This window comes from Akebia trifoliata, chromosome 4, assembly GCF_017979445.1.
Source record: "Akebia trifoliata isolate Shusen 1 chromosome 4, ASM1797944v1, whole genome shotgun sequence".
NCBI lineage: Eukaryota > Viridiplantae > Streptophyta > Magnoliopsida > Ranunculales > Lardizabalaceae > Akebia > Akebia trifoliata.
In genome coordinates this window covers 11,842,048-11,866,913 of record NC_141378.1, presented here as the reverse complement: position 1 = coordinate 11,866,913, position 24,866 = coordinate 11,842,048, and the positions used below count along the sequence as shown (strand labels likewise).

Sequence of the window (24,866 nt, the reverse complement as noted above, 5' to 3'; positions counted from 1 at the left end):
AAAAATTATCATAAAACGAAGAATGTGAGACGGAGAAAATAAGAGATAATTTGTGGTACATATCTTGGAGTTAAAAAAAAAAAACTTCTTAAGGATATTTACCATGACCAATAGATAGGTATATTGTCGTGGTTTGTGGAGCTTGATATGTACTGGTCAATAAGGAGGTATTGTCAATTAAGCCACGTCTTTATGTTGATTGAGCCAACAGCCCCCCTAGTGGGGTTTGGGGGCAAAGCCCACGAAAGAAAATTTTTAAGGGTATTTTCATAATTTTATTAATATTATGTAAAATCTTAGTTATATTTTTTGAGGTATTTATATTTCTCATTATTTGTGAAAGATTATAATATGTAACTGTGAATTTTTTTTCATAATGGAATCGGTGTGATATGTGGACATACCTCAATCTAGAGGAAATCACATAAAATCTCTGTGTTTTTTTTGTGCGATTGCATCTTGTGTTTAATTTTTTCAATTTATTTTCTTGTGTTTAATTAAGCATGTTTTTTTTTTTTTTTTAACATATATATGGGCAATAGTGGTCAATATCTTAGCTTTCCTCGTGAACTAACGATCAAATAACAATCTAATACCTTAAAGGCGAAGCGGGGTCTCCTTGTAGTTTATGTGGTTTGCATCTATGGCATTGTGGTCCACCGGGGAGAATCCAAGGAATTTAGAGTGAGTGGGGAAAACTCTCTCTCTCTGTAAAGGAGAGCGGGGAAGGAAAAGCTGACTAGTAACAGTGTGCAGGCATTTCGCTTAGCTTGCATTCTACCGCATCTCACAGCCAAAGTTTAAAACACAAGGATATGTGGACCTTCCATTAATTAAAGACATGCAATTTTGGTGTTAGAAGGTATTTTCTTCTTTCTCTCTCTTTTTCCAATTTTTTTTTTTTTTTTGAATCGTGATAATCTGATTACCTCATGTGGCAAATTCAATCGACTATCTTGACATGACAAGATACGAATCATAGATTTGTGCTCCTTGATATGCACAATTGACTCTAGTCGAGTTTAAAATAGAAAGTTGTTGTTGGCACCCCAACTTTTACTTATTACATCCTAACTAAAAATGAAGAAAGTAAATAGATGGCTGAGAATTCATAAGCCAACATAACCACTTTCTCTCTCAGTTAATTTTATTTTTATCTGCAAGATTTCTATTTTCTTTGTGAGGACAATAATGACAGTTTTTTTATTCACCCCTAAAATCCGTCTCAATAGCTCACTAGTCCATTGCCTTTGAAAATTCTTCTGGGAGTAAGTCCGCCCCCCCCACCTCCCATTGTGAATTCGCCTCTGAACCCAATCATAATTGTAAACAACTCGTTAGAATGAGTGTTATAATTTTCAATGGGGGTGTGATAAGTAATCTATGAAATTGGGTGTAATAAGTAAAAGTTGGAGTGTCAATATCAGCTCTCTTAAAATATCATACCTATATTTAATCTTGAGTAATGAGGGCCACTGCTACATTCCTTTTTTCGCTATTATTTTATATTTGGACACGTGTCTTCAGTTCCATCAAGACCTGATTGTAATTGTTTTTAAGTTGCGTGACATTAGAAGATGAGACAAGTAACATTTGTTGTCATAGATTTTTCTACCAATTCTTTATGTGGATCTCCAAAATTTTTACTGGAATTTCCTATAAATAAAAGTTAAATTGACATTTTACCTCCAAACAATTCCCTTGTACCTTATTACCTTTTTTGTTGGTTTGCTCTTAAAATGGCAAGTTAAGGTACCATCTTTCAGCTTAATTCGGTCACAAATTTTGGTGCAAGTCATCAAAATTATAATTATAAATATTAAAAAGGGAAGAGCATACCAACCTTTAAATGCCACGTGGCACAATCTCATAGGCAGATTTAGGACTTTTAATGGATCGGGTTTGGATCAAATCGGTAATTAATCATATCAATATGATAAAATTTGAATTAGATCCGAACTAATTTGTATTTGCCATAAATCTGATCAAATTATCAAAATTGAGACGACCCAAATTGTTTTGTTACTTATACATCGATATGAATGAGATAAATAATCAAATTCCATAAAATCAATTCAATTTTTGTCCATTAGACGATAAATCTCATCCAAATTGGATTTCCAGTTCAATCCATCCATCCGTCGACCATCTCAAGAAAATAAGTCCTGATAATCTGACTCTTATTTTCGTACACTCCCTTCACATAACTGTACAAAATCATAAATATATGTCCTTGTGTATCCCAAAGCAAATGATCCACAGTTCTGTGGAGGGAGTGTATAGAAAAGAGAGTCAGATTATCGCGACTCTAAGAAAAATAACTCATTTACGATTGATCCCACAACACCGATGAACCTAAAACCCGAAATTAAATATATTGGTGATTTATAGTTGTTGGTTTAATAACTTCTACTTATGGGGTATGAAGAAGCCTATGATGAACATATTTTATTTTCAATTATTAAAAACATCTAAACATGATAATATTTTGTTGTATCATAATTTTAATCTCGATGAGATTATAGTTTTCTTCTCAGTTCTCTTGACCAAACGTAAAAAAAAAGTTTAATAAGAAGAGAAAGACAATCCAAAGAAGAAGACCGCCTCTCTCGAGTTTTTTTTCCTTGTCTTGTCCACGATTGATATCGAGATGATTTGGGCGATTCATCATCGTATTTGAAACCATGTGCTGAATAGATGTATCAACAACAAAAGGGCTCGATGTGTGCCATGTGGCATTTTAACTTATTTGTGTGTCAATTTTTCTGTCTATTAAAAGGTAGTAAAATTTTTCTCCTGCACACCTATTTTACTAGATCCAAGGAAGAATTTGACTGACAGAAAAATCTCCGAAAACCTAACGGCTCTCGACTCTTTTTCACTGGAGAAATATGTGGGACCCACACCCAGACCAACTAAGGAAAGAGCCTAAAAACCACTAAACCACATGAGTTGGGGCCCACCAGCTGCTTGTTGTTGCGGTAATGGGTGGGCTGTGGGCATCGCTTTCGGCCCCTCTCGCTTTACTTCCCTAACCTCTCGTCACTGTCTCACTGCCGTGGAGTCCCGCCTTTTTTTCTTATTTTTATTTTTCTCTTTTCTTTTGCCCCTCTTACTTACTCATTTTTACAAAATCAACCATTATTTTACGATTATTTACGAAAATACACCTATATTCGAGAGGCTGTGTGAGAAGGTACCACTGTACCATCATCAGCCTCGTGCTTTGTATCTGTCTCCTCAGTTTTAGTCTTATAGAAACCATATCTTCAAGATTCCAAGTCACGTGGTTTGTATTATTTTCATCACTTTATTTATTTTTGTTTTTATTTTTTATTTTTTTAATTTTCTTTCCTCTTGAAAGAAACAACTTATGACTTTCCGCCAAAGTTAACATTGTTTATCTTGAAACTGACAATTGAGAAACCAACTTTCTAAAGCCATTTTTATTTTTATTCATCAAGAAGGAGATCATATGTTTCTTTGATGAAGATGGCAAAAATAAGATTTACATGATAGCCCTTGTAAGAAAAATTAATTATGTATTGAGAAAATTAGGGATTATGCAAGATAATTCTAATTATTTACAAATCCAACAAAATTAAATCAATGAAGATTAGGTATTCCCAATTTTTCAATGCTAATTCTTGAATAAATAATATAATTTAATCGACGAAATAATTGATTTTAAATTGAGATTTGTGTTAGGTATGATTCATTCAAATTCTTTGGTTTGATCAAATATAAATACCAAGAAATGACAATATTGTCTTATTAACAAATATAAATAGTATGATACATTGGCCATGCTTAATAATATGAATGACTCGTTATTTATTCGATTTTTGGATAATTATCATTAGATTCCATAGGAGACGTTTGAGTGGTTCAAGGCATAGCATTGGAAACTATATCCATGACATATATGTTGGGTGGGCCTCGATGAGTACGAATACCTAATTTGAGAATAAAATGGATATTTGACATAAGGACAAATATTATATATATATTTTGTTTGTTTCGAATTGAGAAATTTACAATTACTCAAGTTATGGCATTAAGTATTATCGCGTAATACTTTTATGATACCCAACACATTTTTAGATATCAACCAACAAATTAAATTCACGACACATACATATGAATTTATATGTCTAGAATTAAAGTCGTGGTGAGTAGTATTCATCAAATACTCAAAAAGTAGTGAAACTCTCTCATTTCTAGCTGGTAGACATAGACGTATACTTGGCTGAATCATGTAAATCTTGCATTTAATATTGAATCGTGCTGGAGTAACATTGAAATTGACATTATTTGGGATATTGGTGTGCATAAAACCATATATGCTTCTCACTCATATTTCAATTAAAAAAGCGTCTATAATTCTATAGGCACATCCATGTCAGCAATGTTTAAAACGACGCCAATTTCAAAATTATATTTCATGATTATGTTTCATTACATACATCACTTGATCTTGTGAAATATATTGCAACAAATAAACTTTACCAATTAAGCTCAAGGCATCCATTGGTTCTAGGGAGTAGGAGTAGAAGTCTAAGACTAGAAGAGAGGTTAGTTGGGCTAAAGAGAGGAGTAGAAGAAATCTAGAGCTAGAAGAGAAGTTTGGAGGGGCATTTTGGGAAAGAGTGTTACAAAAGTTTGACCACCAGCAGCCAACGGCACCCGCTCCACCTAAGTCTCTGTGGATGGTGTGCAGTGAAGATGAAGGGAAAATGATAGTGGTTGTTGTTGTTGCTGTTGTCCTTCTTTGCAGTTTTATCTCTTCTTTCTTCTTCTAGTCCTCTCACTCTCTCTCTCTCTATCTCTAAAATCTTACTTTTGACCTCCAAATCACCACCGCCGCTATTCCCCAACCACCCCTTCTCTCTCTATTCTTCTTTCTCTCTCTACAAAGCTTCTCTTTTTTTTTTTCTTTCTTTCTTCTTCTTCATCGTTAATTTTCAGACAATGAGAGTGGTTTTCTAAGCAAACTACTTTCTCTCTCTTCTGTATCCCTCTATCTCTTTATCCATCTTTCTCTCTCTCTTCTGTATCTCTGTCTCTGATTTCTCTTCGCTATCTATGGAGGCAGCTGAGGATTGCTGCGTGAAAGTTGCAGTTCACATCAGACCACTAATCGGTGATGAACGTCTTCAAGGATGTAAAGATTGTGTCACTGTTGTTCCTGGAAAACCTCAGGTACTGTGTTTTTGATCCCACATTTTGTTGATATTTAGATCCGTAGTCTCTGATAGTTTCTGGAATCTAAATTTCTACTTCATTGTGGATGATTTGGTGATAGTTTCTTGTAGATATGTTTTTTTTTTACTTTATTGTGGATGATTTGGTGATTTGTGTGATGGTTTCTAGAAGATCATTTCTTACTTGATTATGGATGAATTGGTGATTTGTAATTTAGTTTTGAGATCTGGATCTGAGCCTCTCTCCTGATTAAGTAACAAATCTTATTCTTCTTCTCGAATTAAAAAACAATTCCCGTTTGATTCGGCCTAAAATCATTCCTAATTTGCTGTAAATTTCATGTTGCTTCTTTGGGAGAATGGATTTGACAAATTTCCTACTTTTTTGCCAACTTTTATATGAATATTTGGTGGTTTTAAATCAATTTATCATTGTTTTTCTGTACAATGTTAGGGATTTATTGACTATGACATGGTTTATTTCATCTTCTCTATTGTTTGTATAACTTCATTTGTAATTTCCGTCCTTAATCGCTCGGTGATCCATTTTTCTACTAATCTTGAGTTCCTGTTGGTTGATTCTCAAAACTGGTCACCATTTCCGTCCAATTTGTGAATTATCACACTGGGTTCTCTGATCGTTTTTAATATCCATTATTTTACTAATTAATTTCCATTTAAAATTTCACCAAAGTTTGCATGAAATTTAGTTTAAAATTGGAGCTTAAATCATTCTTAGAGGGCACCTTCAAATTTATTTGTGAAGGTATAAAAAAAATTGGGAAATTTGAAAAAGAATAGGAACCACTGAAATTGTAAAGTAATATTCAATTTTAGAAAATTTGTTCAATTAACGCTGTTGCTATTTATTTAGGAAAAATGCAGTTGAATGAATTAATCTTGGAACTTTACCACAAAGGAGAGATAGTTATCAGTTAGTGACCTTCTACCAGTCCAAGTAGTTGGTGGCATTCGTTGATCATAACTGAAACTTTAAACTCAATATATTACTGAAATTCTTAATATTACAAACTACAAATACACAACCAACTTACCTAAAAAATCTAATTAGAAGAATAGTGTCAAATTCATCACCAGTTCTATCTTGCAAACCACCCCCAAGAGAGTAGGTGATATTCCATTACAAACTACTAGAAGCCAATTATTGGAGCACATGCATTAATTCGTTTGTCTTTTAAGTTCTAATTTTTCTTTTTGTTGGATATTATTATTAAAGCAGAGGTGCAAGGAACATTTTGGAGATAAAGAATTAATCATGATTGAAGCTGTATGTTTTGGAAAATAAGTGCCTTTTAAAATGGATTGGATCATCTATTCCTGCATGGGTCTCGAGACATTTTTTCTGTTTATAGATTTTCATTCAATTATGAGATAATGGAGCAGTTAAAGCTATTTCATAGTGCGGGTTTGGATAGAGTGAGACGGAGAGATAGGATTGGTTGTTGTTTCGTTCCTTGAAGGAGTTCTTGTTTCTAGCAATGATGGACCCATCAGTGAAGGGATGAATGAGGAGTATGCCTCGGAGTGGTGGGTCTGTTGTAGGGGCTAAGATAGCTATTCCTAATAGTTTCTTCCTTTTTTTTTTTTTAATCCTGCTTCGATGATTAAAACAGTTCTTTGCCAGATATAGGAACACTATAGGATAAACTTGACCTACGTTGGAAAGGGAGTTCAGACTTGCCAAAGATGCTCACTTGGTTTGTTTGAACTGAAACTTTCCCAAAATTTAACCTTGAATAAACATAGAGTATATTTAAAACTTAATCTTCTTGATGTAGTTTTGGAGCCTGTTGTATAGAGGCTTAAATGCTAAATTTGAATGTTAGTAAAAGGTTTAGGATCTGAAAATAGATTTGGCCATTTGGAATATGATACTTCACAAGGACTTTCCTAGAATTAGTAGAAGGTTGGCTAGCTTTTCGTATGGGTTTTTCGGCCTTTGTGATTTGCTGGGAAATTTGGAAGGAGAGAAATCTTAGGACCTTCGAGGGAAAGGAGTCTACGCTTCAAGGAATCTTATTCTCAATCTTGGGATCCATATTTCTTTGGAGCAAGGTTTTTAAGGAATCCAATGGAGTCTTCTTTGATGATTTTGTAACAAAGTGGGGTCGGGTGTGTAGTATCGAGATGTAATCTATTTTTGCTTTTGCTTTACTGTTTCTTTGTAGCATGTTGCATGGTCCTTTCGACCATGCTTCTTAAGAAAAATCTTTCACTTATAAAAACAAAAAATGATACTTCAGCTCTGAAGGTCAACACTTGGTAAGTTGGTAAAGTCTCATGGTAATACTAATGATTTGGGTTCAAAACCCTCCATCGCTTGCCTATCAAAGAAATATGAGACTTTATCTCTTCAAAAAGGAAATATTTGCATGGAAAATAAGACATTTCAAGGCATCCAGCTTATACCATGCCAAATAAAATAATTGAGAAGGAAAATGTGAACTGCTGTTGGTCTTCATATTTATTCAGTATGTTTAAAATTTCTTTGACCAGAAGTTCCTAGTATTAGGAATGTAGTTCGGATGGTGTAATTTCTCGAAAAAAATCATTTTCATTATTATCTTCTATGCGTTGTCTTGAATATATTGGGTTTGGTAACATGAATCCATTTTTTTTTTTTCTGTTAAACTCTTTCTTGAGCCATATCTTTAATCAAGGCATGTATTTAGTATATTTTTGGCATTCCTCTTACCTTTTTACATCCCTCAATAGTGGAATTTCAAATCTTTTGTAGATTTGGTTAAAGAATGTCATTTTTATCTGTTATGCTGTTACTTTATTGGCATTTCTGGTCTCCATATGCTACTTGAATGCGTGAAAATTATATCTTAATTGCTGAAGATTTGGTGTTATGTTGTGGCTATGGTGCAGATACAAATTGGCACACATTCTTTCACTTTTGATCATGTCTATGGAAGTAGTGGTTCTCCATCATCTGGCATCTTTGAAGAATGTATTGCTCCACTTGTTGATGGTTTGTTCCAAGGATATAATGCCACTGTTCTCGCTTATGGTCAGGTGAAGTTTTACAATTTCCTATACAAATCCACTCAAATAAACAAAGATTTGATATCTCATATTGCATGTAGATTCTAGTATTTGACATTTCAATGTGATGCAGACCGGTTCTGGGAAGACATACACGATGGGAACTGGCTATAGAGATGGTTGTCAAACGGGGATTATCCCTCTAGTTATGAATGCTCTATTCAGAAAGATTGGAACTTTGAAGCATGAAGCCGAATTCCAGTTGCATGTTTCCTTCATTGAGGTTGATTGAACTCTTTTGCATTTTTATTCCAATTTTTCTGTGTATACTGCCTTCGATTCTTATAGAAAGTTTGTAACTAGAGGTTTGTATGTGAAGATTCTAAAAGAAGAAGTACGAGACTTGCTGGATCCTTCATCTTTAGGCAAACCAGAGACTGCTAATGGACATGCTGGGAAAGTAACAATCCCTGGAAAACCAGTGATACAAATTCGTGAGACATCCAATGGAGTTATAACGTTGGCTGGATCCACTGAAGTTGGTGTTGGCACTCTAAAAGAAATGGCTGCATGCCTGGAACAAGGATCATTGAACCGAGCAACAGGAAGCACAAACATGAACAACCAGTCCAGGTTAGCACCATTTCTTCTCTTAGCATTTTTTTTTTCCTAGTCAAGCAAGGTTTTTTTATATTATATATACTAGAAGGTTGCATGTGCAAACACACATGTATTTGAAGGGCTTATTTGTAATTTAAAATATTAATTAAAGGGGTACTTTTGAAGATTACATAGTGAAAATGATATTTTTGTAATTTTGAAACCTAACCAATGTGTTTTTGGAGACTTGGGATTCGATTGTTTTTTAGTTTTGACCAAAATGACCTTGATTATATTAAGTTTAAATGTTATGGTGGGGGCATTTTGGAATCCAAATTCTGGTGTTGAACCATTTCTACTCTGCCTTCTCTCGTTATAATAGTAAAGATAAGAAGAAGAAATAAGGGTACAATGTTTGAAGGGGGCATACGCCCATGAGTTACAATAAGTGAATATAAGGAAGATTGAGCAAGTCTCCACACATTGCTCTTCCCACTTGAGAGAGCTAAGTGATTCAAATCTTTCATTTGATCTAGAGTTTGAAGCGTGTCTTGCCAATGCGTCACCCACCATATTCTTCTCAAAAAATATGAAAGATGGTCCGTGACATCTTGTGAACTTTAACACCCTCCTAATTACACTTTTAGACACCAAACTCACATCGACGCTGCTGTATTTTCCTTCACTAGATCTTTTTTCTGTCTTTCCAAATTCTTTATGGTAGCTCCCACATTCTGAAAACCAAGGTGATCAACCAGATTGTTATGGTTGGAACTAAGTAGGATTTGATAATAGATGTACAGCCTCCAAAAGAAGAACAGGGATAACCATGAAAAAAGGGGAAATAAAAAAAAATGATTGTTTAGGAGACTGAAGAGTTTATGAGGTATGTATATTATATGTGTGACAATGTGGTAGGGTATTTGGTTCAGGATAAACAAAGGTTATTTTGTATCTATATCATACAATTTCTATGCTGGGATAGGACCATTTAATTTTAGTACTTAATTCTTACTGTTTAATCTGCAATTCCTACAATGATTTCTTTCCTATTTCCGTTTTTGTAATAGTCGTTCGCATGCCATCTTCACAATCACATTAGAGCAGATGCGTAGACTCGGTCCAGCTTTTCCTGGCGATTGCAGCCCAAATGAGGATATGACTGAAGAATGTCTCTGTGCAAAGCTCCATTTGGTTGATCTTGCTGGATCAGAACGAGCAAAACGAACAGGTTCTGATGGTCTTCGTTTTAAGGAAGGTGGGTAGATTGTATATCACTTAACATACTCATAGGTACTATCTAGACATAAAATAATCTAATGAAGACTGTCATTATTTATTTAAACAGGAGTTCACATTAACAAGGGACTTCTTGCGCTTGGTAATGTTATTAGTGCACTTGGGGATGAGAAAAAGAGGAAAGAAGGTGTGCATGTTCCTTATCGGGACAGTAAACTTACTCGTCTCTTACAGGTTTGATTTACTTTAGTTAAGATTGATGATCACATCTGCCCTCTTGTATAATTATTTAAAATAATGTTGGAAAACTCATAGAGTGAATTCTAAGCTTCCGAGTTTTGCTTGGCTAGGCGAAGAACCCGACTTCAGTCTTTGGACAAGATGAAGCCCAACTTTGACCTCCGCTTGTGTTTATTAAGTTGTATAATTTGTTATATTAACATTATTTTTAGTGCTAAAAAATATTACAGAAATATATGGGTTTTGTGGGCTCAAAAATTATAATTCTTGATTCTAATAGCTAAAACACTATAACACTTAATTATACTAGTTAAATATCAATTAATTTAAACTGTCAATAATGTAACTAAAGACACAAAGTATAAAGAATGGCTAGATAAACTATAGACATGTCTTTATAGAAGATATAGCTCCTGTTAAATGGCTGATAGAGATTCATATTGCTGACCCCTAGATTTGGGATAAGGTGTAGAATATGATGGTCAAACTAGTTTGAAGCATTTCTGGAATATGTACTTTTTATATGATAATTATAACAGCACCAATGAGGAATGCTTTTGCGCATGTTGAAGGCTCAATAAAGGTTTGTGGTAGTTTGAAAAGTGATGTTAATAGTAAGGAAAGATTTGAAGACACATGCCTTGATAGAAAATATAGCTCTAGATAGAGTTGAAAGGCGAAATATGATCCATGTTATCAATGCCAATATTTCGGTTAACTCATAAGTTGGCGACGATGCTCGTCCATGAATATTTCTTAGCCATGTTATTCATGTTAGTGAGTTTTGAGTTGACTATTGAGCCTGGATTTTTTAACTCTTGCATAATTTAACATTTTAGTATCGAGCCTGAATATTGGGCAATCAAGAAACATGTGCACGATTGAGCATGGTAGAGATGAGTATGTTGAGATGGATGATGGGAAAAACTTGGAATGATAGAATTAGAAGTGAATTAATTCGGGAAAATATATGAATAAAAGGTGCCACCTGGGTGAGAAGGTAAAGTATGTGCGTGGTAATACCACATTAACTGGGATCAAAACCTCACTTTCACACTTAAATCTACCAAAAAATGTAGGAGCGGCTACAATAGGTGATAAACTAACGGAAAGTGAATTCAAATGTTTGGGTCATGTGCTATGAAGACTGATTCAGCCCCAATTAGATGGAATGTACACATGGAAGGTTTTAACAGAGCGAGAGGAATACCAAAAAGAACATGGATTGAGTCAGTGAGAGCAAATATGAATACACTAGAATTAACATAAGACATAGACTTGAATTGAATTGAATGGAAGAAGAGAATTCATTCAGATGACCTCAAACTTTTGGGATAAGGATATCCTTGTTCCTTACATACAAAGAAAAAATATGACACAACTTTAACTAGTGTTTACAATGTCAGTTATAATAATATTGAACTGCTTAGAAACTAACTAAATTTTTAAAAATGCTATAATAGGATGTTTCCATTTTTAATGTCATAAGTATCTAAGTTCAATCATATATTTTTGGCAGGATTCACTTGGTGGAAACAGCAGAACGGTTATGATAGGTAATGCATTACTATTTCTATTTAATTTTAATGACTATTTAGTTGAAAGATTGTATTTCTTGTAATTGTGTTGGACAATCAACTATCTCCAAAAACTTGAGTTTGTTATGGTACGCATACACATTTTATTTAGGAAAAAAACATTTAATGCGTTTAAGATCATATTAACGAAATCTTCATATCATAACCATTAGATTTTGGGTCATCGGATTATTTTGATTCACAATTTGGCATGCCTACGTGGTCTAGGCTCCATGTTTGGTGGTGTGTAAAGTGGGGAATCTTTTATGGAGTCCTTGACACCATGTCATTGATGGTGCTTCTCACATCCATCTTTCTTGTGGTTATTAAAAGAGGACTTCTCCATTTGCAGTTCATTTACTTTGATGCAGTTAATTTGGTTCCATTACCTTTTCTAATGGGTAAACAAGAGCACAAGTCCAATTTGTTACTTCATGTTTTTGTAGTCTTGTGGGCTAGTATATTTCCCTTGTTCTTTCATTGTTTATAGTTTTGTTTTTGTTGTAATGAGTTCTATCTTTATCCTAAAAGGACACAAATTCATTAAAACATCATAGGTATGTTCATAATTTGGTGTATCTTATGCACACAATGGTTGATGCCTCAACTATTTTTTGCTTCAGCATTTAGATGCTTCTTGCCTCAACTATGTAGTGTACCAACATATTTCCATTATCAAGGCGATTGAAAGGATATACCCCTGGAATATTTTCATTTACACAATTTTTATTTATTTAATTTTGAACAATATGTGAAAGTCATAATTTGGTATTATATATAAGAGTCATGATAATCTAACACCCCCCTCTGACATACGCCCCATCACAGAACTGTAGATCATTTGCCTCGAGATACATAAGAAAAAGATTTGTGGTTCTGTGTATCCCGAGGCAAATGATCTAAGGTTCTGTGATGGGGGCATATGTCAGAGGGGGGCATCAGAAAATCATTATTCTATATATAATTTTGAATTATATATGAACGCAATAATTTGGTATCAATTACATGCATGTTCTAATTTTGTAATTAAAATGGTATTCTTTAATTAAAATACTAATTTTGTAACTTAGAATAGTAAGAAACCCATTGGTTGTAGGCTCTCTTCGTTTATTATGCCCTCAATTCATTAGGCAAATATACTATGTGATTTGAGTTGTAATCTCTTTCTTGCTTTTCTAACATCTTCCAAACTATGCCCTCTTATAGCGTGCATCAGCCCAGCGGATATCAATGCAGAGGAAACTCTCAACACTCTCAAATATGCCAATCGTGCTCGTAATATTCAGAATAAGCCCATTGTAAGTTTTTTCAGTTTACTATTTCTGTTTTTCCCAATATACTTTTTACAGGGGAGGTTATCTGGTTTTAATTCTCATATACTTCTATAGGTCAACAGAGATCCAATATCCAACGAGATGCAAAGAATGCGTCAGCAACTAGAGTACTTACAGGCAGAACTACTTTGTGCTCGTGGAGGAGGAGCTTCATCTGATGAAGTGCAGGTATCTGAGTTCTATAGACCTGTCTCTGTAGATTCAACTTATTAGTTCTTTGACCTTATGTTTTTTTTTTAGCAGGATGAATTGTATTGGGTTGAAAACATGTCATTTTTCTAACACTTAGGGTGTGTAGGTTCTCAAGGAAAGGATTACTTGGCTTGAGGCTACTAATGAGGACCTATGTAGGGAACTTCATGAGTACCGCAGCAGACGGGCAGTAGTAGAGCAATGTGAAACAGATTCTTCAGTATGTTCATAGAAATTCTCACCCCCTCCCCCACTTCAAATATGATATTTTCTTTGCTTCGTATGTCTCGCTAAAAGTTAGACTTCTTTTGTTCTGGTTTCTTGTTATTCATGATCATGGTTTAAAATATCGCATCGATTGAATGTTTCGGCTTCTGCAAAAACTGATATGGTATCGGCTGATACATTCAATACAAACCGATACATTTTGGTACATACCCAATACATTCCCTAAACATTCAATGTTTCGTATCGATCTTGGCCGATATCGATGCATATCAACTGATACATTCTGATATTTTAAACCATGCTCATGATAGACGATAATTTCATTCATGTGTCTCCATATTGTTCCATTTCTACCTATAAAAAAAACGTTCAATTTCCATTGATCACATCACTAGTTTGAGCTCTTTACGTGAATGCGAATTTTCTCTACATATCTCAGGAAGGTGGTAGCTGTTTTCTGAAGGTCGATGGTTTAAAGAGGGGCTTGCAATACATGGATACTTCTGATTATCAAATGGGTGAAACGATTTCAGGTATGCCACTTGTTTTATGTACTTATTAGTTTTTTCATTTCTTTGAACTTTTAGAGAGCTGCTATTGGCACCCCAACTTTTACTTATTACACTGACTTCTTAAATTATTTTCACACCCTCATTAAAGGTTAAAACACCCCATTCAAACATTACAAAGCATTATAACACATTCAAACAATTTCAGCAGTTGTTTACAATTGGGATTAGGCTCATATAAAATCCTAAATCTAGCAAATAAAAATCTAAACAAAAAAAATTAGAGAGTTTCTATTGGCACCCCAACTTTTACTTATTCTCAACCACTGATTTATTTATTTTTATTTTACTTGGGGTGTAACAAGTAAAAGTTGGGGTGCCAATATATACTCAAATTTAATTGGAAAATTAAAAGAATCTTATTTTTTGTTTGTTAGTTTAGTCCTTTACATGAAGATAATACTTTTGCAAATTTAAGCAGGTGACAATTCCAAGGAAATTGACGAAGAAGTAGCCAAAGAGTGGGAGCATACACTTCTTCAAAATACTATGGACAAAGAGCTCAATGAGTTAAATAAACGCCTGGAGCAGAAAGAGGTGTGGATTACAAGTTTTGCTGAATGAACTTTAATGTGATATATTTGTTTTGATATGCTTAAACGGAAATTTTTTTCAATAACTAACCAGTACATCTTAGTGAACAAAGCATGCTTTAGCCATGTGTTCTTATAATTTTGGGCCAAATTGGACTATTCTTTATGCATAACATTCTAGAATACAAAATTAATCACCATGACCAAGTCAGGAACTCTAAATTCAATGCCGTAATATGAAAATCTAATTTGATTTCTGTAAAAGCAATTATCTGTTCTGCCATTTGCATTTTATGTTGATTTTGATTTAAGGATTTAATTTCTTGTTATTCTTAGATCCTTCTTCATGCAAATTTGATCATTTTGATACCTGTATGATGAGGAGATGAGACAGAACACTTGTATCTCCATTCTTCAGTTTTAAGTTATGCTTCCTGTTTCTGCAGTCAGAGATGAAAATGTTTGGAGGGTTTGACACAATTGCACTTAAGCAGCATTTTGGGAAGAAAATCATGGAACTTGAGGATGAGAAAAGAACTGTGCAGGTTAAATATTAACATTCTTGAATCTCCATTGTTCTTTTTCTATTGTTTTCCTTTTAAAATCTGATGTCATCTTGTATATTGATATACAAATACAACTACAGAAAGAGAGGGACCATCTGTTGGTGGAAGTTGAAAGCCTTGCCGCTACTTCTGATGGGCAAACGCAGAAAATGCAAGATACTCACACCCAGAAATTAAAGGCACTTGAGGCTCAGGTAACAATACCAATTCTCTGAGATGTTCATAATGCCAGAATGATCTTTTTTCAAAATTTTAACATCTTTCATGATTTGTATACTTCAGATTTTGGATCTTAAGAAGAAACAAGAAAGCCAGGTTCAGCTTTTAAAGCAAAAACAAAGAAGTGATGATGCAGCAAAGCGGTTGCAAGATGAAATACAATTTATTAAGGCACAGAAGGTTGGCTTTGATTTTTGGGATTCGACCATTTTTTTCATTTTCATGACTTGAGAATTATAATTTATCATTTGACTTCAGGAAACATTCTGATAATAGTTTCTGAATTTTTAGGTCCAACTTCAACATAAAATAAAACAAGAGGCGGAACAATTTCGACAGTGGAAAGCTTCTCGTGAAAAGGAACTGTTGCAGGTAAACTTATGTAGTACTTTAATTATATAATACAGGTTTCTTTTATGGCATTCCTGAGGTTTACCCAGGTTGATGCACCATGGGAATCCACACTGCGCATCTGAGCTAAATCATTTGTTTATCTTCGAACTCTTTTTTTTCCACTTCTTTTATTATCTACTTACATTTTCTATTAAAGTTGCGAAAACTCTTTCCAAACCTTACTTTTTTAACTTGATTACAAATCCCCCCCCGCTGTGGTCCTAGAATACCATTTATTTTTAAATAAGCGAAATATTCCCATTTGCAACTGCTAGAGGGAGTAGAACAGTCTCTTTAAGTGATTGTTGCTCAAATGTGAATCAAAAAATTTAGAAAGATTGTTATAATGTCCAAAGGTGTTGGGCAGAAAATGTCCAACGTTAAAATGTCGTCACCATAAAGTATTTTAGAAGGATAATTATACTGTCCAACATTGTTGGGTACAAAACAACCAGTACCACTACACATCCAATAGAATTCCATTCATTGGACACAAATTGTCCAGTGCCATTAATGTTCAACAGAAATATCTCTTCAAAAATTATTTCAAAAAGATAATTATAGGGTTCTTGCTCTATTGGAAATTAAAGAAAGATTTGTTCCTGTTCTACTCTATTTATTGATAGAGTAGGGTTCATGACTGCAAATGGGAACGGAGAGGAGAAAACGAAGATCAAAGGGTTCAGGTTTTGTTTAAGGAGTAAGAGAGAATAGGAAGGGAAGGGTTTTGTTAAATCACTTGCTAATGGGTGGTATTTCAGTCATTTAAGAATAAATGGTTTTGTGGGGCCACACCGAGGGAGTGTTTGTTGCTAAGTTGAAAAAATAAGTTTTGAGAGAGTTTCTATTCTATGGACAAACAAGCCAGAGGAACTCCCGTACTGGGCTAGCTCACATACCTGGATTGTCCCCCCCCCCCCCCCCCCCCCCCCCCCTACCACACACACACACATACACTCCGAAGCTGGTTCATTAAGTAGACTTGATGCCCTAAGGATTGGTTGTTTCACTTGATAAATGTCCAAAATCACTAATCACTATTTACCTGGTTGTAGGGTGCAAAGTAGATCGCCTATCAACTTTAGGGGAGAAAATGTAATGGTACCTCGATTTGGGGTCTGCCCAGTAAAATTCTTTTGTATAAATTGCTCACAAGGTGGCATTGAGATGACTGTAGGTTGCCAATTAAACCCTTAAAACATTACTTTGTGGGAGTCTAGGTGAAAATCGTTAAGAGAGGAAAGGTGTATTCTTATGGAGGAAAATATGATAAATCTATATCATAGTTGAAAAGACTAGAGAGGGTGTCAATACAAAACTAAAATTATGATGAGAAGTGTTGGAGTCCAAGGGATTTAGAATTAGTAGAACCAAGATTGAGCATGTGCAATGTAAATTTAGTTCCAACACCCAGGAAGGGGAATGTCCAGTAAAAATTGATTGTTTAGAAGTATACCGAAGGACCCATTTTTGTTATCTTGGTCTATTATACATAAGGATGGAGAGATTTAGGAAGATGCTTCCCATAGGATCAGAGCTCGATGGTTGAAGTGGAGGTGTGCTTCTAGATTTCTATATGATTGATGTATACCAATCAAATTAGAAGAAAATTTATAAGATGGTAGTAAGATCAATTATGCTTTATGGAATTGAATATTGGGCAGTCAAGAAGAATCATGCTAAGAAAGTGAACCTAGAAAAGATGAGAATACTGAGTGGAAAGACTAGGAAAGATATAATTAAAAATAAAACAATGAAGAAAATGTAGTAGTAGTTCCAATAGGCGATAAATTAAGAGAAACTAAGATGGTTTGGATTGTTTAATCGAAGCCTAATTACAACTCCAATTAGAAGAATATTCAGGTTGAAGCTTCAACAAGAGCAAGAGGAAGGCCTAAAAAAATGGATTGAGGTAGTAAAAGTGGATATGAACACTCTTTCAAAAACAAAAGGCATCTCTTTGAACAAAGTGGAATTGAGGAAGAAGTTTTGTTTACTTGACCCAAAATCCTTGGGATATGGTTACGATGATGTTGATTAACCAAAAGTGAATATTAGCGACCTTTATGGAACTTTCAATAAAACATTATATTCCCATGTTTAGGAGTATTGAACTTATTAGCATTTCTTCGTAAGGAAAACTGTTTCTCTATCATATGTAGTTTGAATTGGATGAAAATCTATATATGGAGCAAGAAATTGCACACATCTGTGCCTTTTCTGTAAAAATGGAAAACATTAGTACCTAGAAGTTTGTTCTTTTCAGGTTTCTATATGTTTCCTGGAGAAGCGTTTTGGGAGTCAAATATAATGTGATCATTAAGTAAAAAAGGAAAAGATCTTATCGTGACTAAAGATGTATCTGAAGACATTCATGAGATCATTACCAACAGTCTTTTCTCTTTCGAAGTTCTAGAATTGTGTTCTAATGAATACATAAATTTTATTTGGGCATTCTAGGACATTTATATCATGGTACAATCAAAAAGATGGATATGTTGCTCAACCTGTATGTTTTGTGTTTTTCCATTCCTAAACTTCTGTGACTTAATTATATGGCTGATTATACATTACTTTAAACAGTTACGGAAGGAGGGAAGGAGAAATGAATATGAACGGCATAAGCTTCAAGCTATGAATCAGCGCCAGAAAATGGTGAGGGTTTCTTTTTTTCCATTTGTATTTATTCTTGTGTTATTTTTTGGAAGCATTTTTTAAAAGAAAATGATAACAAGCACGCATAATCTCTTTATGTCTATAAAGAGATATAAATGCATAGATATAGACACCCACCACAATTTCCCCCCCCACCCACATACACAAACACACACTCACACTCACACACTATTTGAGCTCACTCCTTGTTCTTATGCCCAATTTGTACTCCCACTTTTGGGGCCCATATGGAGGTTGTGTTGGATGATCACTTGCACAATGAAATTTTCTATACCTTGGGGACCATCTTCACAAAATTTCTATCCATTCTGCATTCTTAACCTCATTAAGAGTTGTCTTCAAGTTGAAATCTTGTTTTGTCAAATACAACCTATATGGCTCATCATACATCTCAAGCATTTTCAAAATCCACCTCTGGGTTATCTATATTATATAGCTGTAATAGTTTATACAGTAGAAAGATGGCAGCAGCTAATCCCTAGAGATGCTTCTCTCTTGAAGGTTCTTCAAAGAAAGACAGAAGAGGCAGCAATGGCAACCAAGAGGCTAAAAGAGTTGCTCGAAACTCGCAAGTCTTCATCACGTGATAACTCTGGTAAGTATTTTTCTCTGTATCATATTTTTCTTCACCCATATACCAATGTCATAATTATGTGCTCTATTTTTTCCAGTAACTGCTAATGGAAATGTGTCTAGTGGGCAGGTAATTGATCTATATATCTATTATTTTTTTTAAAGATTGGGTGGTTTCTTTAACACATTTTCCTTCAGAAGCTATTCTAATCTAATTGTATCTTTAGAACAATGAGAAGTCCTTACAACGATGGCTTGATCATGAGCTCGAAGTCATGGTGAATGTGCATGAAGTTCGTTTCGAGTATGAGAAGCAAAGTCAAGAGTATGTCCCAAAATCAAGTTTTTCCTGTACTTATAATCTTATACTGCCAAGTTTACTTCATTTTGTCCAAGTTTCTTAATAATGTAACTAATTTGTTCGTTCAGACGAGCCGCACTTGCTGAAGAGTTGGCCATGTTGAAACAAGAGGACGAGTTTGGTTCAAAGGGGTTTAGTCCCCCTAGTGGAAAGAATGGATCTTCTAGGTATGTAACTGGCGATGTTACTACAAAAATTCTAGGACCGATGCATATTGACTTGCTTTTGGAAGTTAATTGATTTCCTTGTTCTTGTTTGTTTAGATCGTCATCTATGTCACCAAATGCAAGAATGGCAAGAATCGCATTACTTGAAAACATGTTGAGCATTACTTCGACTACACTTGTAGCAATGGCATCACAACTTTCAGAGGCAGAAGAGAGGGAGCGTGCCTTTACTGGCCGTGGACGTTTAAACCAGTTGCGAACAATGGGAGATGCAAAGAACTTGCTTCAATACATGTTTAATGCTACTGCAGATGCAAGGTGCTGCTTCCTTAAATGGAACTAGCAATAATTTCATTGATTATATGTTTATTTGCAATTGTTTTTCCGTTTTCTATCAATTTAATTTGTCTTTAAAAATCGATATATTAATTTCTGAGTTTTCTCAGACCAGTCAACAAAAACCTAAGAAACTCAGCCAAGTTAATCAGAAATCTGGTAAAGACCAATGAGGAATGAAGTTAATGAAAAATCAATATATTAACAAAACATTTTATGGTGTTGGAAAGATAAGTTTTTAATATTTCTTTTTTATTAGTCACCATGTGAATTGTGATTTAGAATTGTTAATCTGTTTGTGGCATCAATAGGTGCCAGTTATGGGAGAAAGAAGTTGAAATCAAGGAGATGAAAGAGCAATTGAAAGAACTTGTTAGTCTTCTGCGAAAGAGTGAAGCTCGGCGAAAAGAAATTGAGAAGCAGCAAAAAGTGAGAGAACAAGCTGTTGCCATTGCCTTAGCCACATCAGCTTCGGTGAGATTATCTGTTGTACATGTGCACATTTGAATTGTTTTTTCTTTTAATTGGTTGCATGAAAAACATTGTAGCCTACTTTAAACCTGCTAACATATTTGAACATATATATATGGGGGAATGCTAACGTCCAAGACCTCGTGGGGACGTTAGCATTCTCCATCTGCACTTTCCAATTATACCTCTGCCAATTTTGCCTTTTAGTGAAAAAGACAAGGGTATGTTGATTTTTTACATTGTTAAGGGCATTTTAATCTTTGGATTTAAATGCCTTGTTTGCAGTAAATACTTTTGAAATCAATACTAACAAGCATTTATTATGTTAAAGACTAACATACCCTTGTCTTTTTACTAAAAGATGAAATGGGTAGGGGTATTATTGGAAAGTTAATGTGATGGAGAATGCTGACGTCCCCATGAGGTTTTGGATGTTAGCATTATATACTTGCAATGTGCCAAACCAACTGGGCTATGGGTGTAAAGTCTAAACCCTTGGATGTTATATTTGAAAATCAACATTAGGGTATGTTTGATTGCATGGAAAGTCACTTTCCATGGAATTTGAAATCCATGGAAAATTAGTTGTGGAAAATAGGTAGGGTTGGAAAATCAAATTCCATTGTTTGATTTCACTTGGATAAAATCATGGAAAAAATATAAGAAAAAAGAAGAGGAGAATGAGGAAGAAGATGAGAGGAAGAAGAAGATGGCGAGGAAGAGAGAGGGGGAAGGATGTGGCGACGGTGGCGAAGGCGACGGCTATGGTGACGGTGGCGGCGGCTACGGCGACGGTGGAGGCAGCGACGGCGACAGTGGAGGCGGCGATGGAGGTAAGTGAGGAAGATGATGGGGGGGGGGGGGGAGAACGTGGTGGTGGTAGTGATGGTGGTAGGGAAGAATTGAGGATGGAAAATATGTGTGGATTTCATTTTCTCACCCATATGGGTGGGAAAGTGAAATCCATGATTTAGTGGACTTTTTGAATGGGGTGGAAAATGAATTTCCATTTCCATTTGCAATCAAACACTTGAAAAATGTCATTTTCCATGGAAATTGATTTTCCACCCTATTTTCCATGTGCAATCAAACATACCCTAAAGGGACAAAATATTCTTGAGAGGGGAAAGACAGAAACCTAACAAGATCATGAATTCTGGAATGGACATGTAGAAAACTTTTCTACCTCATCAGGCACTCAACAACTTCCTAGAGTGCACTTGCTCATCAGTTGTAACACTAACACACTACTATATCTATGAATGAGACCCTGGAGAGGCTTGATTACTTCAAGCCATAAAATAGTATGTAGAAGGAAAAATTTTATATTGGTTCTTGAGTTCTTTTTGGAAGGTCAACAAAAATTGTCATGATTTTATTTATCTGACACCTAGATTTCCAAACCATGTTCCGTCATTTTTATTGTAACATTCAGAATTGCAATGATCAGGGGAATTCACACAGTTCATTGAAACACTTAGCTGACGACATGAATGGGCCCTTATCTCCAATGTCTGTGCCTGCACAAAAGCAGCTAAAATATACAGCGGGAATTGCAAATGGTTCGGTAAGAGAGTCAGCAGCATTTGTGGACCAAACACGAAAGGTTTATCTCTTACTCCATACTTTCTTTCCATCGTGATCTGTGTACCTGGTTTGATTGAGTCATAACATGTGATTTGTTGTTACTACAGATGATACCCATTGGCCAGTTGTCAATGGGGAAGAAACTGGCAGTTGTGGGTCAAGCTGGGAAGCTTTGGAGGTGGAAGAGGAGCCACCATCAATGGTTATTACAATTCAAGTGGAAATGGCAGAAGCCATGGAGACTCTCTGAATGGATAAGGCACAGTGATGAGACGATCGTGAGGTCAAGGCCTCGGCCGCACGCTCTGGCAGACATGATTTGATATCTCAGGATCACCAGCTTTCCTTTACCACATATTCAACTTTGACCAACAAAGATGGTGACCCATGGCACAGAGGGAAACTGCGAATGTTTGCATGTAAACTTCGTGCACATTTTCATAATTATTCTAGGGGTTTAGTTAATGTCAAGACGCATTAAATTCACGTTAGAAATAAGCATCTGAGGGTATTCTTGGCTGAAAATAAAAATTTTAAGGGCATTTTTGGTAGGAAAATAAAGTTTGGAGGTGTATTTACTGCACCTTAACGTGTGGGAACATGTTAACAAAACGCTTATTCTAGATTACATGAGTTTCTTTAAAAATGCAAGAACTTTGAAGTTTTATTTTAATGGCTGCAGGCATGCTGTTAAGTGGGAGATCAGTGCATTTCGCAGTCTTGGCTGAGATTAGCGGAAGTATAGTCAGGTAAGTGTGCTTTGTAATAATCGTTTTGACTGCGTCGGGCGCATCTTGTAAAGCTGTTTCGATGTCGCCTATGATTTCACAATTGGATTTGCTAGGAAAAAAAACCCAAAGAGTTTTTAAATATTGTAAGAAGGGGTGGTGGTGGTAGCATTGGTGGAAGGAGATCGGTGTGAGAGGGTTTGTCTATTGTTTTGAATTTATTAATTTTTTTTTTTCTGAATATTTTTTGACCAGTAAAACGAAAAGGGAAAATTCTTCTAGTGTGTCTTGGCCTTGTGTACCGAAAGTCTTGTGATATTGTTTTTTCAAGTGTAGCTAAAGACAGTAATGGAAGAAATCGAGCTCTGTACCATTTTCTTTTACCACGAAAAGAAACACATTAGTGAATCGTTTCTACTTATTTGCTTCAAATATTTGCACCACTGCATCATGGGTTAAGCATGAAAAGGGAAAAATTTATGACTGAATAGACTCGATTTCAATATCAACCAATGTCTCAATTCCACACACCCTTTGTAACTCCACTCTCTGAATCCACAAATTACAACTGTAGCAACGACCAATCCGAAATCCATTGATAACAGCAACACTCATGTCCATGAGTCAACTCGAACAATACATTTGGGTAATGGTTTTCTGATCTAATCTCACAAACTTTTACCAACATAGATTGGAAACCTGGGTTTGAGAGGGGTTGCTAGTGTTCTCACAGACTTATTACTCACTAAATCTCGTGCACTCTCTGATCTATAACCCTAGAGGTATATGATTAGTTCAATTTATTTGAAAAAAAATCAGAGTTTTAAAAACTCAAATTTTGTTAACTGGTTGATCGGATTCGGATATCTTACATCAATCGATCAAATGTAAAAGTCATTCCAATCAATTGTAAGAATGTATCGATCGATTTGTTTTAAGACCATTTCAATCAATCGTTTAATAATTGTAATACATCTGAATTTTTATTTTTCAATTTCAAGCTTTTGAACGTTTTTCTGTTAGAGTTAGAATAAGTCCTACTAGACCAAGTCTTTAGGGGATGTGTTAGTAGTTCTGATACCAAATGTAAGATTGAACATTTCAGTGTTTTATTCATAAGCAATCAGCTGCTTAAATAGAGAATACAAAGTAACAAACAATCCATTAAATTTGGAAAGTAACAAATTCCTAAAAACTTGGTCATCCCCTAAAGACTCGGTCTAGTAGGACTTATTTAACTCTAACATTTTCATACTTGAAAATTATTTCTAAACCACGAAAGGTAAATTGGGTCTCTAGGTCATTCTTCAAATATACCAGAATTTCCCTTATCGAATCAACACGCCACATGAGCGAAGACCTTCTACCTTGAACACCTCATCATTTATAGTTCTACAGCTTTGTTGACAAAATTCCCTAAATTAGGGAGTATATTAAGATAAGGTGTCGGGATAGGACCCACAAATCAGAGAGAATCTGATCATTTATAGTCATCTTTTACATAATAAAAAAAAAAAAAAATCTCAATATTGCTTTGCGTATTTTGTGGGATACTTTTAACTGTCTAAAGAATGCTGATTTTTTAACTCAACCCGACAGCTTGACTCAAAAAAAGTCACTGATGATGTGGCATGGGAAAAGAATCGTAGATTCTGTCCCTCGGGATACACAACCGAGCTGACAACCTCGAAGTTGCATCACCATGAGTCAACCAATTGAGCTATGGATCCAAGCCCAGGTCCAGCTCTACCTATAATCTGAAAACGTAACTCAAAAGATTAAATGGTAGCCCAGAAGGCTTAGCATGTTTTGTGTGATAGAGGGCAGCAGAAATGTTTCATTATTCTATTAAACATAGAATATCACAAGTCCTAAATTCTGGCATTGGTTGAGGTCCGATTCTATTCACATAAATATCAATTACTACTTCAAAACATAGTCATTAATCACTAAGAATACCAATATATTCATCTAGAAAGGAAATAATAATTCATTTCACAACATGAAAAAACCTATATTTGACGGCCCAAGGCCATCGAATTTTTCATTATCATTTTTTTT

The 24,866-nt window shown here is 35.0% G+C and overlaps 1 protein-coding gene across 2 annotated transcripts; it reads left to right on the top strand.

Moving 5' to 3' along the window:
• The first annotated feature begins 4,468 nt into the window (after positions 1 to 4,468).
• Positions 4,469 to 23,226, top strand: LOC147403805 (kinesin-like protein KIN-4A). Of its 2 annotated transcripts, none has more exons than XM_086439534.1 (26): positions 4,469 to 5,202; positions 8,100 to 8,246; positions 8,350 to 8,499; positions 8,596 to 8,849; positions 9,887 to 10,074; positions 10,165 to 10,289; positions 11,815 to 11,851; positions 13,079 to 13,170; positions 13,261 to 13,374; positions 13,505 to 13,618; positions 14,066 to 14,159; positions 14,614 to 14,732; positions 15,175 to 15,273; positions 15,375 to 15,488; positions 15,577 to 15,693; positions 15,805 to 15,885; positions 18,490 to 18,561; positions 19,084 to 19,177; positions 19,254 to 19,285; positions 19,383 to 19,480; positions 19,585 to 19,683; positions 19,780 to 20,001; positions 20,331 to 20,493; positions 21,941 to 22,096; positions 22,185 to 22,496; positions 22,760 to 23,226. In XM_086439534.1, exons 1-25 carry the CDS (start codon positions 5,086 to 5,088, stop codon positions 22,398 to 22,400), a joined length of 3,114 nt encoding a protein of 1,037 aa, XP_086295660.1. In that variant the 5' UTR covers positions 4,469 to 5,085; the 3' UTR covers positions 22,401 to 22,496; positions 22,760 to 23,226. The 2 variants fall into 2 exon arrangements, with proteins under 2 accessions (XP_086295660.1, XP_086295662.1); XM_086439536.1 differs by having other exon boundaries at positions 4,471 to 5,202; positions 14,617 to 14,732.
• Positions 23,227 to 24,866: the final 1,640 nt, after the last annotated feature.

What these genes read in the sequence shown, in the direction of transcription:
- LOC147403805 (XM_086439534.1), top strand. Translation starts at nt 5,086, where the DNA reads ATGGAGGCAGCTGAGGATTGCTGCGTGAAAGTTGCAGTTCACATCAGA. An exon ending in AATGGGTGAAACGATTTCAG is followed by an intron (nt 14,160 to 14,613) that starts GTATGCCACTTG and finishes TGCAAATTTAAG; the next exon opens with CAGGTGACAATTCCAAGGAA. An exon ending in TGAATCAGCGCCAGAAAATG is followed by an intron (nt 18,562 to 19,083) that starts GTGAGGGTTTCT and finishes TCTCTCTTGAAG; the next exon opens with GTTCTTCAAAGAAAGACAGA.